Source organism: Arctopsyche grandis, chromosome 6 (assembly GCF_051622035.1).
Source record: "Arctopsyche grandis isolate Sample6627 chromosome 6, ASM5162203v2, whole genome shotgun sequence".
NCBI lineage: Eukaryota > Metazoa > Arthropoda > Insecta > Trichoptera > Hydropsychidae > Arctopsyche > Arctopsyche grandis.
In genome coordinates, this window is record NC_135360.1 from 29,956,934 (window position 1) to 29,978,110 (window position 21,177).

The window sequence follows — 21,177 nt, forward strand, 5'->3', positions numbered from 1 at the left end:
CTCGACACGAACTTCAACCCCACTTTTAAGATGGACTATTAATGCAAACTATATTTTTTTACTATCCTAAATCAACAAGTAAATCCTTGAAAACAGTTTCAACAGAATTTAAGATTTTCTAAAGATCCGGTGTTTCTCAAACTAAAATTCTTGTAAAGCGTTTTTTTTTTCAAAAAAACAACTACATTTATCTAAGTGGTCAAAAATTTGATTTTTCTATAATTATTCTTAAACTGTCTTCTTAAAAATTTTTGAGTCACTGATTATCTATCTTTTTTTAAAAAATACTAAATAAACCGTAAAATTAATTCCGAGCTGGCGAATCTCATACTTGAAATAAATTCCGAGCGAAAAGGGGTAATAACAGTTAGTAATTTTTAAATTAAATGGTCAGTAACCTCAATGGTTACTTACCTACTTAAATCATTACATGCCAATTGACTAATTAACTAAATTCGCAAAATATATATTATTCATACAACACACGTTTGAACATAAAATGTCGCATCTACGAAGATAATAATTTATATATGAATTATTCATATTTGATTCAAAGAAACATTTCAAATAAAGTGTACAATGGTTGTTTTCATTTCATTATATTTAATTCTGAAGTAAGCTATCCGACTGCAATCATATTATTAGAATTTTTAGCTAAATATTAATTAGAATTTTTTGGATGTACATATATAATACATATACATATATGTGTACTTCTCTATAGTAATAATAATCTGAGGACCTTGAATAACATCTTAATAAATGCAATATATCACCCGAAACGTACATATTTATGTAAGTGTTATGTGAGGCGGCAAATTTTTCAAACACGTAACCGTATATAATTTTTCCACCGTTGTTTTAGCTCATTTTTTCTATCCCTTTTGATGTGAGCTTTTGTTCGGGGATTTAACATAATACAATTTCGCGACGAATGTTTTCACCAGATAAATCGCACAAAGAATACACGGGAATTTGTATTTGAAAAAATATATATACTATATGAAAATAATGTTACGTCAAAAGGGCGAATAAAAACCAGTGAGCGACAAATTTAAACCTTAATACTTTCCGCCGATTTATATGCCACGAAAAATCATATTTTGCAAATATTAAAAAAAAAAACTCACTTTTCTCGTTAAGGATAATGTCAAAGTAAATACACAACTTGCTATTGTGTTATACGTTTTATACATTGAATTATAGGATTTTCTTACTTACTCATAGTATTGTAGACGTGATCACAGGATCCCCAGCCGAGGTTGGGGTCAAATGACATAAAAGTGTAGTAGAGAGTCCACGCCACTATAATCATATAGTACATGATAATCAGGGTGATGACCATGAGGGTACAGTAGCCTAATCCCCAAAAGCCTGGGGCTATTCTGGAGAAGACGTCTATCGGTCCGATCGCCGAGTACTGTCCGCAATACAATTCCAAATAGAATATGGGAAGTCCTATCACAATCAACATGATCAAGTACGGTATCAAAAATGCACCTGAAAATAGAACAAAGTATTAATTTATTAAAATGTATATATGTATGTATGTATGTGTACATGTATATAAATTGATGTGCGTTTGGAAAGGGTAACAACTCGTGGAATAAGATTGATGTGCGGCGAATGGTCTTTGCAGGTTCCGATCTCAGTAATGGCTCGAAAGCTCGCTAAAATGACTTGCAAACTTTCCGAAATAGTAAAGTCATTCTATTGGCGCTGATATTCATGTAAAGTAGTTTTTTTTTTCAATCCTACCTTGCCTACACGAGTTTTTTATCCTACATATAAGTATACGTATGCTTTTTATTTATATGAGCGTTTGCGAGTTTTAAAACGACTATTGAATGTAAAAATATATATTTTTCTAGACAAAAATTTATGTTGAACTGTACATGAAGATCTATGAAAGCTATTTTCATTAAAATTTTCAGGAATATTTTTATTTTTCGTCGCATTTGAGCGTCTCAAAATTAGCGAATCATTCCAATGTATCAAGCAATGTCTACAATTTCCTTTGATGTTATTTTGAATAGGGCGAAAACAATTGACTATTGACATATTTAAAATAAACACTTATGTAACTAGTAATTAAATACAAATTGACTAAATTAAAGCAAACTACATACAGAGTCATTTTTTGAAGAAAATGTCACTCAGGTAAATTCGGCACTCTTTTTTCTTCAATTCTTCTATAGATAAAATATATAGTCAACTCTTCTATAAATAAATTCAGTTTAAACATACGCTTTCTTATATTAATAGTTTTATGGAAATAAATCGAATTTAATTAATCATGCAAGCAAAGAGACCTAGCAACATCTCCAAAACGAGACATGACATTCGGGTACATTTTTGGAATTTTTTTCTTGAAATCTGTATCTATTAAGTTATGCCTTATCCTATGGTAACTTTACCATTAAATAAATTTGGAAATTTTATTCAGAAATTCGAAAAATATCTACGTTGAATAAAACTATGAATTGTGTCTGAAAACATGTTAACTTGAAGTCCGATAGATCTCATCTGAGTGGTATATTTTCTTATTAATTATTTTATAAGTGTTCATTTTCAAGATACCAATCTTCCAATTATTCCCGTCCCATGCTTTGGATTGAAATGTTTCGAAATTTTAATTTAAAAAGCACACAATGCTATGCTAGTTTCATTTAATTATTAAAGCAAGCATACGCTAAAAAATACAAAAACAACGGGACAATGTTATTCATTTTAATTATTATACAACCCAACCTCACTCTGGTGCGCAATGCGGGGCAGAAGGCTAATTTAAAATTAAATTACTTAAATTAATTAATTTAAAAAATAAAATTACTTGCTTCAACAAACGAAATGCTGATTTGCTCTTTTTTAAATTTATGACGCATTGAAGTGTCTTACATTATGCAAAAAAAACATGGCAAAGCTCACTGCTTATTATTTACCGGTCGAAAGGTATTATCTATACATATATCTAAATCAAGACTAAAATCAAAAATTCAATAATTTCGATGTTTACAAACTAGTATACCGTTTTTACATCTTGACTAGTAAATGGGCGATATTTCCTTCTATCGAAAAAAATCAAAAAATTTACAATTATTTTTTTGATTTTTAAATGCTTTTTATTATTACTAAATTATGTTCACAATATATCTTATATCTATTTTAATAGCTACTGATCTACTGATCATTTTCTATTTTATAATTTTAATTTAATTTTGTTAGTAAACATAGTATTATATTATTCTAATGTTAATATGTACAGCGTAATAGTAAAAAGAGCTCAAAAACCTTTTTACAATTCTAATAAATGCTCATAATGCTCAAGCCAGCAGCATAGCTCGGACGTTAAGCTTCTGCTTACCGTCAAGAAGGTGCCGGGTTCAATCCCTGAATGAAAATGAATTTTTCAGAGTATGCTGTTGGTCAGACCTGGACTTGTGACTCCAGGTTGATCGTTTCCTATCAGAGTTTGCCAATTTTCTCTGATTTCATTGTTGAAACGGTTCCCGGAAAAAAAAATTGGCTAAAAATCCTTCCTACCTACTATGTCACCATTATTTGAAATTTGATTGATGTACAATAAAAATTTATGTACAATTCATAGATGTCTCGTTAATTTGCGAGTTTTTTCAGTGTCTCGCAATTCAACGACTTATAATAAAAATGCTGCATTTGTATTTGTAATTGGCCAGGAAGGCGCATTGGGATTTACCTGTAAGGCCTTCCTGGTATATATTAATTTAATTTATTTATAATTTATAATACATCTAATACATAATATTAATTAAAGACTCTCTAAAGTCGATGACCTAAAGCAGATTGTGTTCAGGTAATCTGTGTGTTATACCTGAAGGGTATAAACATTTTGTTGTAATCATCGAGACTCCTCATAAGTGTGTTAGTATGGTTATTAGTGATTCTGTCATCAATAATACAATTATTGTTTAGTAATACAATGCTAGTGTACACGTATTCGTTTTCCATACAATTAAAGCCTACCCAATAAAATTAAAAGGTGAGACCACTGCATATTGCTACTGACAAGATCTGGATTATAAAATTTGGAGATCGACCACGTCCTATCAAAGTTTGTCTATTTGACTATAAGAGTTGAGATATTTCCATACAAAATTCTAATCTAATCCCACTTTCGATTCTTTCAAATCCAGAAAGAAAATTTGTAACCACTTGGGATGACAACGAGATTCACTACATACATAGCAAATAGTATAAATGTTTTTCTGTGTGTATTGTGTTAAAAACGTATAAATAAATTAAATTTAGTTACCTCCACCATTTCTGTAGCATAGATAGGGAAATCTCCACACGTTTCCTAGACCTACGGCGTAGCCCAAACAAGCCAGGACGAATTCTATAGGACTTCCCCATCCTCCTCTGCTGATGGTAGAAGGACTTTCCGAACCTGCTTGCGAAACCGTGTCAACTGCCTCCTCGGCTCCACATTCCTGCAAATCAAATGGTAAATTGAACATTTAAGAGGCAAAGGAATCTCACCGAAACGGGTCTGGGGGTAGGCGGTTGGGGCACTTTGCAAACCACTCGAATATTATTCGCAAGGATTAAAATCATGACTTAACTTTGTTATTAAGGCAATTTGTTCGTTTCTTGCTCTCGACCGCACGCGATCGAAATTCGAATAATTTCGGCGAAATTTTCAAGATTCAAAATTCAGGGGGGGTAGGTTTGGAAGCGTGATGGCGCGTTTGAGTATCGATATGCCTGCGAAAACTCTTAATTATAATATCGTTTTAATTAATGGAGGGCCTTCTATACTTTCTCAGATTATTTACTTGTCTTTGAAGAAATTTATGCGATCCGAATTAGCGAAAGTTAAATCCGCGGTTATTAAACTTCCACGAGCTATTTACGGTATCGGTTAATTGAAAACAAGTGTTAATTTATTTCCGTTCAAGTTGACAGACGACATTCTCGCATCTTTTCCGATGTGTTTTATTTTTTTATTTAAAATCAATGAACACATAAGAATGCAGAAATGATCCTGCAAGGCGAATGGTCACCATATGGTGCATCATCATCAAACAAACAACTCCAATACGGAACTATTCAATGACCAGCTGCGGCTCTTTCAATGTTTTTTCCGTTATTAAAAATATAGCACACATTTTTTAAATGCAAAGATTATCCATGAAAATAACACGTTCGACTCATAAACAAAAATATTTCAACTGCAGTATAAATAATAAAAAAATCTTTATATCATATAAATTCCAACTTTAGTTTCGGTAAAATTTATCTTTAACTACATACATACATACATACAAACAAAAGTATGTATGTAGTTAAAGTAATATAAATATTAGATGAATATTGAACTATAATATAACATTTTTCATTGAAATATAATATTTTACTCATCTTACATGCCTTCTACACTAATAAAATAAACAAAATGGTCTATGACACTTTTACAAAGGCATTTTTACTTTTTAAAAACTAAAAAAAATACCAAATTAAGTACCTATTTATTTTATGCTCTTTTTATTTTTATCTGTTAATGCCCAAAAATCGGTAAATCTTAAGTTTTAACTCTTACCATAGTAGGGTAAATTGGTTTGTAACATTCATATGTAAATATATACGCAATAATTAAAAATTATTTTAAAAAGATTTAAATAATTTGGTAAAATTTATTGATGAAACCATAAATTCACTAATTTTCGGGCTTTAACATTTATATAATATTTTATTTCTACACAAATTTGAATTTCGATTTATATTTTATATAAATATATGTGATACTTATTAAATAAATAAATTTCAAAACTCTTGAAAGATTGTTACAAAAAATTTTTCAAAGCATACAAACAGTTTTCCAAATTCAAATAAATTGATTGCTTTATGGGGAAAAATTTTTACATTAACTTTAAACATATTTTTATATGAATATTGAATGAAATTGTGTATGTATGTATGTATGAGAGCATTTTTTTATTTTTTGTGTCATTCTTACTATTACGAATTTTCGGCTAATAAAACTTTCATCAAACGAAATGAACCTGTGGATGAATATGAGGGCAGGTTTTTCGGACGTTGTTATTTTTTTTATCCGGTATAACTAGGACTTTTTCCCCATCGGGGACTCGGTTAATCAAGTTCTTCAGGGTAATCAGGAAATCATTAATAGCGTTCGCCGGGAGAGCAAGGCCAGGGTTGAGCAGCGTTCGCCCCAGGGCGGCGCGCGATAACCGTCAGTATAATAAAACGCTTCTGGCAAACATAGTGTATGAGCGGGGATCGTGCTTATCATCATTTTTCTCAATTTTTCCTTTTTCCGAGGGCGAAATTACCCGAGCATAAATACGGGGAAAAACCGTCCGAGACCAAACCCACCCACAAGCACACCCACCCAGCCACTGGCTGCCCCTCTCTCTCTCCTCACACGTAGGTATCATATAAATTTTATATAAAGCACTCTCACCCCCGTACACTAAAAACTATAATTAATTATATACGAACTCTATCGATCACGGCGAACGGTTTTCTCTTGGCTGAATACAACTTTCGACTTTACAACTGAGGGATTGGCTGCCTTTGAAGCGTCAAGATTGTTTGGGGAAGTTCGTCCGATGAGTATATTCAAACTTGAAAATCTGCAATATATTGTTACCGAGCAGCAGCACCGGGCTGTATCCAAGCAACAACGATCGTAATTGGAATTTAATTTGTTTCGATGCACTTTGATTCTAAGTTCGTTAAAAACAATTTGCCATGGACGAATTTCTCCCGGGTACAATGCGGATAAAATTTGAACCTTCTGCATACTAAAACGATCCAATGTACCCACATTCTCAATTATTATAATATATCACTACTTACGTAACATATATTTATTAAGGGTTTGGTGCATCCGCTCTAAAATCGCCAGATTAACAGAACGGCAGCTTTAAACGTAATTCTCGTTTTCTCGAATGATAGATTGCACACCAGATGACGAGTAACCTTTCGATGTGCACAGATGCAATTATTAAAATTGAGTTGAATCTTTCTGGCGAGTTTAATAAGGCAAGATTCGAATCTTGCCTTATTAAACTCGCCTGAAAGATCCAACTCAATTTTAATAATTACCATTTTAATATCTGCATCTGTGCACATCGAAAGGTTACCCATCATCTGATGTGCAATCTATCATTCGAAAAGACGATAATTGCATTTAAAGCAGCCGTCCGTTAATCTGTCGTTAAATTTGTCTGGCGATTTTAGAGCGGATGCACCGCATCCATTTATTAAACTTCACTTGTATTTGAAGTATATTTGCAGTCGGAAATACGCGAGTATTTTAATTAACCGACAGTTAATTAAGTTAATAATGCTAATTAATGTAACATATAATGTAATAGAATATATATTTACAAATTTGACCAGAGATGTCTCTGTGGATATTTATTGACATGTATAATACTATTTACTTTAATTTGACATGTAACGAAAATTTAAAGCGGTGCTAGACATTTCCACTTAATTGATAAAATAAATTAAAATCAAAAAAGGGTTGTTAGGGTAAAATAAACAAACAATTGAATTATCTCAAATGTGTGCGCTACCTGCGTTTTTCTGACAAATGGGAACGGGAACGAGAACGGGAACAGGAACGGAAATGAGAACGGGAGCGGGAACGGGAATTGCAGGCGTTATTGTTGAATTGCAACGCATGCCAGGTTAATTAATTATTATATTAATTAGCATATAATGCTTTGAACAGAGTGGTCACAGGTTCAAATCCCACTGGTTTTTACTGGCCTTGGATTTGTGACTCCAGGTCTATCATTACCAATAAGAGTGTGCCAATTTATTTTATTTTCATTGAAACAGGTCTAAAAAATAGGCAACTTTACCCATTTTCTCACATTTTCGAATTTCGCTGATTTGTATAAAATGCTGAAAATTTACATATTTGACCATAAATGTCTATGTGGATATTAATTGACATGTGTTTATGTACTTTGTATAATACTAATAATATTTGTATCAAATGTACAATGTTTCTGGCCAGGAAGGAGCATTGGAGTTACCTGTTAGGCCTTCCTGGTATAAATTAAAGATAAAATAAAAATATATATACATTCCACATCACTTACATATTATACATATGTACGTATACTTTTTATACTGTTTACATTTTTATACAAGTAAAAACTTTAATAAGATATAAATAATTGCCTTAAGAAATCATACGTATAAACAGTGAGTTCTAATGAAGTTACCCATACTAAATTTGAACGAGAATCGAATTAGTTTTGTATGAAAATGACAACTCAATAAGTTTTTACCCAGTGAAAGATGACATATTAAAGCTGAAAAAAATACTGTTTTGATAATCTGAATAATATTAGCTGAATGGTAATAATCTCATGTTGAATTCTTTTCTTCAAGAAATTAATAAAATTAATTTATCTCAATCCCAATTTTTTTAAAAACGTATAAAACCACATTTTTCGGTTGAGATATTATTAAAAACAAATTATACTTAATCTACAAATTTACCTAAAAAATGAAATCTGTGATGCTTTTATGTGCCTATTTTTAAATCATGAGAAATCAATTTTTTGCAGTGAATTCCACTTCAAATTACATACATATATTCAAAATATATATATAAGCCAGCAGTATGGCTCGGTGGATGCATTTATGTTTAGTATCGAGAGGTTACCGGGTTCGATTTCGTGCTAATCTTTAAGGCTGCTAGTTAGACTTGGATATTTGTGACTCCAAGTCGATCATTTCCTATCAGAGTTTGCCAATTTATCTGATTTCATTGTTGAAACAGTTCCTCCATCAAATTGGCAAAAATCATCCTACCCGCTATGTCACAAATATCTGAATTTGATTTATTAACAATATGTAAAAAATTATGTACAAGTCTAATTACATAGATATCTCTATGGATTAATTAATTAATTAAATAATTGTGAATTTCTTGTTCTTCGGCCTCTCAAAATACAGCGATTTATGTAATAAAAATGCTGCAATGTTTGTAATTAATTTTCTAGGAAGTTACATATGTTACATATGTAAAATGTAGAATAAAATATCTAGTATGTAATAAGATAACCAATAATGCCAAGACGTATTAGGAATTTGCATTTAAATGTATTCGATGTATGTATATATTACATTTCTCCATAATATCCAAGTTAATTATACTCAGAATTGAAATTCAAATTTCAACATATTGATATTTTTAGACTTGCATACAATTCAGATGAAGAATTCGAATTTACATTCAATTTTTTTTATCATATTACAGATTTACAAAATAATGTTACTAATGAAGCCATATTAAAAAAGATTACATACATACATTTTTTTTTTCATCACTTTAATAAAAATCTTAATCTAAAATCAGCGCATTTTCCGCCCAACAAAAGTCGCATACGACGAAAATCGACACGGTCCGGAAACAATGCGAATATGTACGTCCGACCACGTTGTTTTTCGGAACATTCTGGTTTTGATGTTATTAAATAAAGCATTTCCCAAGAGTAATCACGGCCGTATTCCCGGATTGGGATGCCGGAATGTAAATACCGGTCCGTAATATGTGAACAAACACACGGTCGGCCAAAGACGTGAAAAGCCGTCGTTGGTCCCACGGGCTCTTAAAACCGACGCTATACAAATTAGCCAGCTCGGACAGAATCGCACCAGTCCCCCAAAGTGTCATTCTTGACCACCCCTGATGTATACGGATAATTCCGTATTATATTCAAAATTGCCTCTACAATACAGAAACGGTAAAATTAGTGATTTTCTTTGGAAAACTCAAAATTATCACGAAAATAATCATATTTTATATACAGATGAATCGATATTATAAATACCAATAGGGGGCAAAACCTTGAAACGTGATAGAAGTATTGTATATATGATATAAATATTGACGAAAATTGTTTACTTGGCGAATTACACATATACAAGGTGAACCAATTGTTATTGCAATCGCATGCAATCGATTAATGCGATTTCGTTTAGTAAAATCAAATATAAATATATGTTTTTGCGATAGTATGAATGACGCCAATGATCAAAGATCGTATTTATTTCAATTTTAATCGAAAAAATCAACGCTTTAAATACACTCTGGTATAAATGATACATATCGGAAACTGATAATTTAATCAGCCGCAGATCTATGATAATTGTAAGTTTGACAAAAAGTACATGTAAGCAACTAGAACGAGATCAAAGAGAGTTTATTATAAAATCCCATAGTTTGTGATTTTAATGATAGGAAATGAAACTGAAGAGGATAAGTCATCGATGGGTGCATATTTTCATAATGTATTATCAGAAAATAAATTACTGAAATCAAAATTCAATCTTCATACAATCCGCATGTTGGAAAATTTGATCTCGAAAGCGTAATCCTTTAATAATCCAAAATCAAAAACGTAAAATTTAGTAACGTTAGGTCATATCTGCAACAATATACTGTTGTTATCAAATTTTACGATTACGATCGGAAATGTAGAGGGATGGAGAAGAAGAGCCAGACCCTCGACACAACGGAATGATCTAATAATGAAAGCTATTAGCTTTATTGCTAGTCGTCTTCGCACTGCGAAATATCCAAATAAATGGAGAGGAAGTGGCGAGAATACTTCATTAGCTCGTTCCAGAGGGGCTCGATAATACTCGCTGTAATAGATACGAAAATATTCTGTTTTAAAAAAATTCGAATAAGATTTTATCATTAATTTAAACACATACATAGGTGATGAATCCACAATTTGAACAAATTGAGTTTTGAATGCAGCTTTTTCCGATTCTTTACTTTATTTATTGGATAATTGAATGTACAATGTATATGTTTAATTTCATACGTGATAGTTACAGTTTTCGAATGGTACATGGGCATGAACTTATGCAATCGTATAATATGTACGTAGTAGCTAGGGATTTAAATACCGGTACAACCAAAACTGGTTCTACCGGTTTTTGGCAGAATTTAGATATACCGGTTTTCGGTCAAAATTCGACCTTCGGTACTACCGGTTACCAGTTAAGAATAGACTACAGGTAGTACCGAAATATAATATATATATCGCCTATTTTGTATGGATTAGTCATGGATGAACACTCAACATCAACATTTTTGACTTGCTATGTAAAGAAGCTGCTAAGTTTCTCAAAAAATTTAAATTAAATATAAAATATGCCAAACATATCATACTTCTACTCAACTATTTCCGAGTACATATATTGATACTATTTGAATACTATACACATATTCAAAATCCAAAAATTAATACATAATATTTAAAAGCTAAAACTATCCCTTGTACACAAAATGCTTCAAATCAGTGGACGCGTAATTTTTTTATTTTATATCAAAATTGCTGATTCGTTTTTCGCGCAGTGTAGAACTCAACACATTATATTGTTATTAAAAAATTAAACGCTTTAAATAATTAACATACTACAAGTGATAAATTCATATTTTATTGGAAATTAATTGCACTAAATGCTTAAATGAATCAAAACCAGCAAATATCGGTGCTACTGGTAGTATATACCAATGCTATTGGTAGAACTGGTACTACCAGTAGTACTGAATCCACTGGTAGTACTGGTATATGCCGGTAGTATTAGTATATACCAATAGTACCAGTATATGGCGATAGTATCGGTATATACCGGTAGTACCAGTTTATGTTGAAAGTATTGGTATATACCGGTAGTACCGGTATATGGCTATGGTGTCGGTATACACCGGTAGTACTAGTATATGGTAATAGTATCGGTATATACCGGTATTACCGGTATATGGATATAGTGACGATATCTATCTGTAGTTCTGCTATATGGCGATAGTAGCAGTAACTATCGGTATTACCGGTATATGGCGATAATATCGGTATCTATCGGTAGTACCGTACCGGTATCTTGGGTATCTTCAGTTTCACATTTTATTGGTAATTAATTGCACTAAATGCTTAAATAAATCAAAACCAGCAAATATCGGTGCTACTGGTAGTATATACCAATGCTATTGGTAGAACTGGTATTACCAGTAGTCCTGAATACACTGGTAATACTGGTATATGCCGGTAGTATTAGTATATACCGATAGTACCGGTATATGGTGATAGTATCGGTATATACCGGTAGTACCAGTATATGTTGAAAGTATTGGTATATACCGGTAGTACCGGTATATATGGCTATGGTATTGGTATACACCGGTAGTACTATTATATGGTAATAGTATCGGTATATACCGGTATTACCGGTATATGGATATAGTGACGATATCTATCTGTAGTTCTGGTATATGGCGATACTAGCAGTAACTGTCGGTATTACCAGTATATGGCGATAATATCGGTATCTATCGGTAGTACCGTACCGGTATCTTGGATATCTTCGGTTTTTCGGTAGTACCGGTAGTGATAAATATGTTGATATTGTTGAATCCCTACTAGTAATGATAGAAGTTTTGTGATATTTTATATTTTATCAAAATATAAAAGGTCAGGTCATATACAATTAGGGTTGCCAGATGGTATCCAAAAGGAGTACATGTCCTCCTTTTCCATGTTTTGTCGTCCCGCCCTCCCTTACCTACTGTAAGTCCTCCTTTTTGCTAAACATCGGTCGGGACTTATTTATGATGATTTAGTTTCATGCATTGAGTTCTTGAGCATCAGAGGTGTAGAGATTGACGATATTAAGCTATACGATCAATTTTGTAACTTGATTTCATTTCTTAAATCAAAATCAGATGATGATGAAGCATATTATGATTTGAAGTTGCACGAACAGTGGACAATCTACTTCAAAAGTGTTAAAAAAATTGAATGTTTCTCAGAACTGCTCAAGATCTGCGAGTTTTATTTTTGTATAAGCGCACATAATGCAAATATGGAAAGAGTTTTTTCCCTGATTAATACTCAGTGGAGCAATGAGAGGAATAGACTAAGTGTGCAGTCAGTTAAATCTTTAATTCTTACTCAATACAACTTCAAAAACATGACATGTGAAGATTTTTATAATTATTTGTTAAAAAACCAAGAACTTCTTTCCAAAATTGGCAGCTCAGCTAAATATGATTAAAATAAAGTAAAATAATATTAAAAAAATTCGTTTTATTTCTGAATGTCCTCCTTTTTTACAGAAAATAAAATATAAATAAATAAAAATAAATAAAAAAAAAATAAAAATAAAAATAAAAGAAAATAAAAATAAATTTAGTCCCATCTGTCCTCCTTTATCATATTATCATCTGGCAACCCTATATACAATGTACTTTTATAAAATAAAATCTTAATGAAATTGAAATCGAAAAAGTTAATTGGAGAGTATTGTGAATATCGTTTTTACATACATATATTCAGTTCATCTGATTTATTCTCTTGAAACAATGTATTGCAGAGTTATCACCTATGCGCTCAATATTGAATGGAAAAGATAAGTTAGTTGGAAAATAATTTAAAATAATGTCGCAGCGATGCGATGGCTCTATTGTTCGAGCAAGTTTTCCTCGTGTAACTATTGGCTCGTTAATATTCACTTTTACCGTTAGCGGCCACGTTCTCCGCTCCACACGTGAGATATGCACGTGCAAGCGCCATTCTGGAACTTTTTTACGTTCAATATAAAACTTTTTCTCGAATCATTATTCAATAACGTGCAGTTACCCTTTCAACGGGGAATGAGGAACGAGAGAGAGGTCTTGTTCTTGGGCCGTTCTCCTCCATTACATCTCCAATTGAGCGTTAAAATAAGATCATAATATGATATTTATAATACTTGGCGTGAGAGTTATTCGATTTGCTTTGAGTGTGCTCGACCCTTTTGCTCATTTGTAGAACTAGAATGCCTATTGATACGAAATTTGTTTATTTATTTATACAGGTAAAAACCCATTTAAGCAAATTACATAATTTATTTATTTATTTATTTTTACATACATATATACAAATATACCAGGAAGGCTTAACAGGTAAACCCCAAATGCGCCTTCCTGGTCCACATAATTATTACATAGATACATGTAAATCTAATCAATATCTGACATCTATCGTCAGATATTACAAATATCGTATTAATACGATAAATAACGATGAATAACTTTCATGTAACAATACGAATTTTATATTCGATAAACAACCACAGAGACATCTATGGTGAGCAATATGGCGAAACCTAAGATATAACAATAACTAAAGGTTCGCAACAGAAAATTGGGAAGGAAACGCCAATTTTACAGGAATCGTTTCAATGAAAATCAGAAAAATTGGCAAATTCTGATAAGAAACGATCGACCTTGACAAATCAAGGTCTGGCCAATAGCGAGACTGAGCGGGAATCGAACTCGTAACATCAAGTACGAGATAACATTAAATACATCAACATTCACCACTAGACTACGCTACTGGTTTATAATAATAATAAAAACATACAATGAAATCTTATAATATAAATAATATAATATCTTATAAGATAATTTTATATTATAAAAATATCTTATAATATAAAATTAACAATAAAAGATAGGAAAAATTAAGGAAACACACTTTTCTGAATGGATCCTATAAACCAACCAAAAGTAACATTAAATATGTCAATGTCCGTCTGATCAGCTAAATGGTTAAAAAGCCCTATGGCTGTGCATATAGGAGTATTTAAAAGAATGTTAGTTTTCGCTATAATTGGCGAAAACAGAACACATTTGCGTATTTTAAAATAATTTTCTGGTGCATAGAAAGTGAATTCGCTAAGAATTGGTGGATTATAAATATTTCCATGAAGAACAAGGAACATGTGTCGTGATAATAAAATACGACGACGAGATTCAAGACTGACTAAGTCCGTCATTCCCAAAATAAATTTGCTTGGATATTACCAAATTATGTAGTTAAACTCCAATAGAGACCTGACAAAAGAATTGTAGAGGCAAATTATACAATTGTAATTAGACAGCAAATAAGATTGTCTGATTACAAATGCTAATGATTGGTTAGACTTATTGACAACATTTAAAATATGATTTTTAAATGTGAAATTACTGTCAAAAACTACACCAAGATCACGAATCATAAACACTTGATTCAGAACAATCTCGTCCATTGAATATTGAAAACTTGAGAAGTTTCGCGATCCAGTGAAAGTGATTGCTTTACATGTGCTTAAGGAAAATGACATGCGATTGTTTTGCGACCACAAATAGTTTGATTTTTACTTTATCTATGTACGTAGTAACAATAGATGAAGTTTTGTGATCATGCGAAAATTTGAACTCGAGATTTTGACTGATTCGAACTCAGAATCGATTACTGATCACGTTTTCATGATCTAGAAAATATGTGTGTGTGTGTCTGTGTGTCTGTGTATTTTGGGGATTTTTTGAACATCGTTAGTCCTAACGAACCGAAACTTAGTATCGGTTACTGAAATTCTTATCGACACGACGTAAATTTTTTTCAAATTTTTAAGTTGACCGGAAATGGTACCTCCCCTTATAGGTGTCCTCTTTTTTTTAAGTTTTTGAATTCGATTATCTCCCAAACCGCTAACTTAATCGGATTGAATCTTTTTTACATGTAATATAAATAATAATTTTTATAACCTTATATTTTTTAAATATTTTTATCTGAACCGGACGTAGTACTTTTACTCTAGAGAATTGAGGGTTTTTATATTTTTCTCAGAAACCTTTTGGTTTATTTTTTATTACCAGCCTCTTCTTTCTTCGCTTTCGATTTTTATAAACTTTAGCGGTATGAAAGTACGCCCCGCACCGCTACCTCCGTGCTCCAAAATGTTTCACTTTGACTTTCTATGTTTCATTCATGATATACATATGTATAAGAAATAAAATTAAGATTAATGTTACTAATAAGTTAAGCTTTCAATCAAAAATTCAAATCTTCAGAAGCTTTGCACATTTCATATGTATGTACAATAACTTTATCGCTTGATATTGAAACTATTTTCAATTTATTTTCACCAAGACCTGTGTTATATTACGGATTATACGATATTATTTCAATATTGAAAATAAATGATTCACTATAAATAATCTGATAGCGTTAATATTTTCAGATTATGACTGATGAGAATTTCATTGTACTACATACTTAATTAGTTCAACTCGGCGATAGCGATTGATAAAAAAAATGTAACTGGCCGCAAATTTCACAAATTTTCCTATTTTAATTTTAGAAAACACGATTTTAATTTGAATTTTTTTGTTTTCAAACGGAGAAGTGTAATGGGCTGTCGTGCTGGCCTTTGTTTCAGCGGTCAATTCAAACGCAATGTTTCAGCAACACATGTGTCCTGCTTCTGAAGCCAGATATACGTTTGTTTGCTACTTTTTTTTCCATTTTTATATTTAAATATTAAAAACGGGCGGACAAAGGCTTTCGCATTTCGGACAAATAATCAACCATTTTCCATTTTCAATTCATGAGTCATACGGGCGCCTGTTCGTGAATAGTGACAAATTATATTCGAAAAAATATAATATACTATACATAAATACATATGTCTGAATATAATATTTTTGCACGTATTATATTTATCTCATTTCGAGCTGCTGTAATCCGTTTTTGATGCATAATGAATGTAACGTGTCAACCTTTGTCCGGTAACAATAGATTGTAAAAAAAAATTTCAACCGAAAAATTCGCAATAATATCTACTATCTTTATATGTACATATATATAAGTCTATAAAAAACTATAAAATATTTGAATATCTTCCACTATTATATTTTAATATGCAGGAACGGCTCGTGACATTAAAAATAGGCGACTTTAAAGGGATGGCTCGTGACTTTAAACACCCTAGATATATTTTTTTCCAAAAAATCCAAATTTAATATGGATAATGCCTTTTTTTAGCCAATTATCGACTTCTTTGACTATGTGTTAAACAAAAATGTAATTTATAAAAAATATTTAATGCTAAAAATGATAGAATTGACATATTTTGATTGAAATTTTAAGTATACGTTGCAAAATATAGTTGGAATGTCGAAATACATTGATATATTTTTCGAATCGTATAGAAAATATAGACAACTGAGGCTGACGTGTTCTACCCCGAAGATACCTTTACGCAATCAACTAATAACTACCCTCTGTATACGGAAATACGTATCATTTATTCTGCCTCGACTGACTGTCCACACTCTACACACAATACCACTAGCAAGTGCCAAAGTAGGAGACAGACCGAAGCTGGCGACCACGGGACCACGGCAGATAAACGACTGCCCCGATATGAATTACGACCCAGTTCAACTCACCGCGTAGTGAGCTGGATAAAGAAACATTTCTTGACTTTTCTTGAGTCACCAACAATATAATTTTTTTTATAGAGGCCCCGGTTACCGTCAAAGACGGTATATTCCGTCCCTGGTTATATGTACATATATACATATGTATACAAAGATGAAAGATTGTTTCTGCGTCTGTTTGCTTATATGACAATTTTTAATTTAGAACCAATAAATTTGGTATATTGTCTTTTGGTTCTGTTACATAGGGGTGGGTTCGGGGATTGAAATGATAGACTAAAGTCACTTCACAGCATTTATTCTAAAACTGAAGAGATCGCCACTCACTCAGTCCACCGTGTATTCCTCTTTTTAAAAGCAGGTAGCCGAGTGCTCGGAAATGCAATAGTCCGAGCAGGGCCGGCATTCCCTATAAACTTTATTTTCCACAAACTATAAATGTAGATTACAACATTCTTAAGCTCCGTTATTTACTTTTCAACTTTAAGCCGTCCGAGTAACGTAAGCCGATTTGATCATATCTTGATAAATATGTAGTTAAAAGATATACTAATAATATTCCTGAACAAAATAAAAAGTACAAAATAATCGTGATGATGATAAAAACAACATACAGATTATTTACTCTATCGAAGATTATCAAATGAAAAATCGACCAATCTTAGATTATATTATTTACTCAGTTGTGTAGAATGTTGAATGTGATTGATGTGATTTTTTAATTGATGAAATTGCAACATACATATTTCATTCAAATCGATATTTTCTTATTACATATATAAAGCAATGTAATAATCAAATCTTATGTACTATGAATAATGGATTTAAATAAAAATAAAATCAACAAAACTCACATTTGTGGCTGATATTCTCACTTCTGTCATTTTAATCCGTTACGGGTCTAAAATGTGTGGTGAAAAAGAGATGAGAAAATCGTAACTGCAGATCACAGCTTTTATCATAGATGAGATTCTTTCAAATATGCGACTATCTGCCTAAGCAAAACACATGATTCAAACAATTCAGTTTACCGTTTGATAATAAAACTCGAATCAAACTGACTGCGATCAAAGATAGCCACTTTATATATGAAACCGTATCAAAATCGTAGATAACTTATCCCTAAAGTGCCGCTAATAATCCTAAAATCTCCGAAATCACAAAAAAAAACAACGATATTTCAGTAGCTAAGATTATGAGCCATTGTTTTTCTCGTCGAAATAATTCATTCAAATACGATACATTATTTTTTTAATACATTTCATGAGATAAATTCGCACTTTTTAATGCCCCTTCACATTATGCATATCCAATATCGTTTTCATTATTAAATACATGAAAGTTAACAGTAATCAATTAATACCCGAATATAATAAACATACTGATATCGAATATGACGCAAGACTAAACCATTGTCTCCAATTGGCTGAATTTGATGAAATATTTATCTTTTTATGTGTTATGATGATCTATATAAGTACGATTATGTATGTATAATATACGCACAGGTCATACTTAGATTTTTTTCGCACATATATATTAATATGCAATCTATGTATGTACATATATAATTTGATAAATATTACGCCTCAACAACGAGTGGATATTTAGCCCTCATTTCAAATGTCATTTCTGCATTTAAATACGCCAAAATTTAATATAATTTAAATGCCATATCTCTATATCCATCTTCGACTGTATAAATGTGTTTGTTTTCTGGCGAGATTAAGTGGTTTTTAATTTTAAAAAGTGTATTTTCATCAGCGCATGTGACGTCACGTGTCGCTTATTGTGTCCCATTATTTTTGGATATCTAGAGATACACAAAACATTTATTCAATACGCTATTCTCAAAGTGACGTCCACTTTTAAAATAGTCTGCTTGTTACCTAACGTCATTCTTTGACACTTTTCAAAAAAAATGGCAACGATACAGTTTTTCTGGCACAACATGGCGCACGTGCCAAAATAATAACGACACATATTAAAAGAATGGATTTTTCTAATATATGTATATTATTTATTATGTTTGAAAAAAAATCGTACGTATAATTAAACCTGATGTGATAAATACATACCCGTCATCGTTAAATTTATCTCTGACTTGCTAAATCACTCGGCGTTGCTCGGGCAGATTAAAATCGGTAAAACGCATTCCACACCATTTTAAAAACCATATACCGAGTACTAATTAGATTAATTATTACTAATAAGATAATTTAAATTAAAACAAGTATTCTAGTTGGTCTTTATACGCCATTGGTACCGTGGTCTACATATGTACATTGCGGAAAATAAACAAATAAACGTTCATCTTTATATAGTAAAGTTCTAGAACTGCCTGGCGTTACTTGGGCGGGTAAAAACCAGGGCTGTGGAGTCAGATCAAAATTGACTCCGACTTCGACTCCAACTTAAACGATTTTAGTAAGACAGACTTTTCTAGTCAAAGAATGAAATTATTAGTAATAAAAATAATGGCGATTTCCAGATTAGAAAATAAATTAAAGCAATTAAAAATCACTAAAAGTCGACATGTAACCCAATTTATTCAATTATTGGTGATAAAACAGGCATAAATAAAAAGTCAGTACATTCATAGTATACATAAGTGTATGAATTTCATACATATTTTATTTTATTTTTTTATTTTATTTTATTTATTGAAAAATCAACAGACAGGATGTACATAGATATGTATAAAAAAACAAATAGTAAATAAATAATATATGTAACATCCGAGTCCAATAACAGATTTTTACAAAAATGAAAAAGATAAATATAAGGAAAACAAATTAAAAAGTAAAGAATAAAGGCATGACAAAATATGTAGAACATTGCATAATTAAACTATAGTATTAAAATATTGGGAAAAGGTTATAAAATAGAATATAAGAAGAAATTGAAATTTACAAATATAAAACAAATGAAAAAGGTAAATACAAAATAAACAAATTAAAAGGATACTTACATACATACATACATACATACTTACATATTTACATATATTTCTTCTCCTATTCTATTTTTCCAATATTTCCAATATTTTTATACTTTAGTTTAGTTATGTAATGTGCTATTTAATCATATTATAGCTTTCATTCTTTTCCTTTTAATTTGTTTATTTAGTATTTACCTTTTTCATTTGTTTTATATTTGTAAATTTCAATTTCTTCTTATATTCTATTTTATAACCTTTTCCAAATATTTTAATACTATAGTTTAATTATGCAATGTTCTACATATTTTGTCATGCCTTTATTCTTTACTTTTTAATTTGTTTTCCTTATATTTATCTTTTTCATTTTTGTAAAAATCTATTATTGGACTCGGATGTTACATATATTATTTATTTACTATTTGTTTTTTTATACATATCTATGTACATCCTGTCTGTTGATTTTTCAATTAATAAAATAAAATAAAAAAATAAAATAAAACAGTCATTCCTAATTTCGAACGGGTGAACGGGTTGGATCGGTGAGTGTGTAATGCGCGCACTCAACTTTTTACGATTAATACATTATCTAATATATAATTTCGAAAGAGACTCTGTAAGTTTGTAACTTTGGTTGGGAACTTCGTAAATAAGACAAACTTTCTATGACGACAATTCAATTGGTTGAATATTATATGTTTTTGATTCAAATAAATTTAATAAAAAAACAAATTAATATTTATTATTTAGATTCGCCGTGTTTAAGCTGTTTATATTACAAATACTGAGCGAAGCCGGGTAAAACAACTAGTATATTAATATAGTAAGCGACTAACCTTTATATTAAAGCTAGTCATCTAGTTTAATAGATGAATAGCTTTTCTTTACTTATAGTATAAGGTGATTGTACAAGTTGTTGCCTGTTTACCATTAAAAATCATTCAATTAT

At 31.1% G+C, this 21,177-nt stretch overlaps 2 protein-coding genes across 2 annotated transcripts in view; one reads left to right on the top strand and one right to left on the bottom strand.

The window, feature by feature from the left end:
• The window catches only part of LOC143913126 (sodium- and chloride-dependent glycine transporter 1-like), a 73,796-nt gene extending 55,446 nt beyond the window's left edge, over positions 1–18,350 (bottom strand). The window contains exons 1-3 of the mRNA XM_077432730.1: positions 18,145–18,350; positions 4,292–4,469; positions 1,222–1,500 (exon numbers count right to left, since the gene is read on the bottom strand). Coding sequence (XP_077288856.1) covers positions 1,222–1,500; positions 4,292–4,469; positions 18,145–18,174 — 487 coding nt within the window. The 5' untranslated portion in view covers positions 18,175–18,350. The remainder of the gene's footprint in view (positions 1–1,221; positions 1,501–4,291; positions 4,470–18,144) is intronic.
• The window catches only part of LOC143913128 (bolA-like protein DDB_G0274169), a 60,088-nt gene that overhangs the window by 26,293 nt on the left and 12,618 nt on the right, over positions 1–21,177 (top strand). The gene's annotated exons all lie outside the window — the stretch shown is intronic.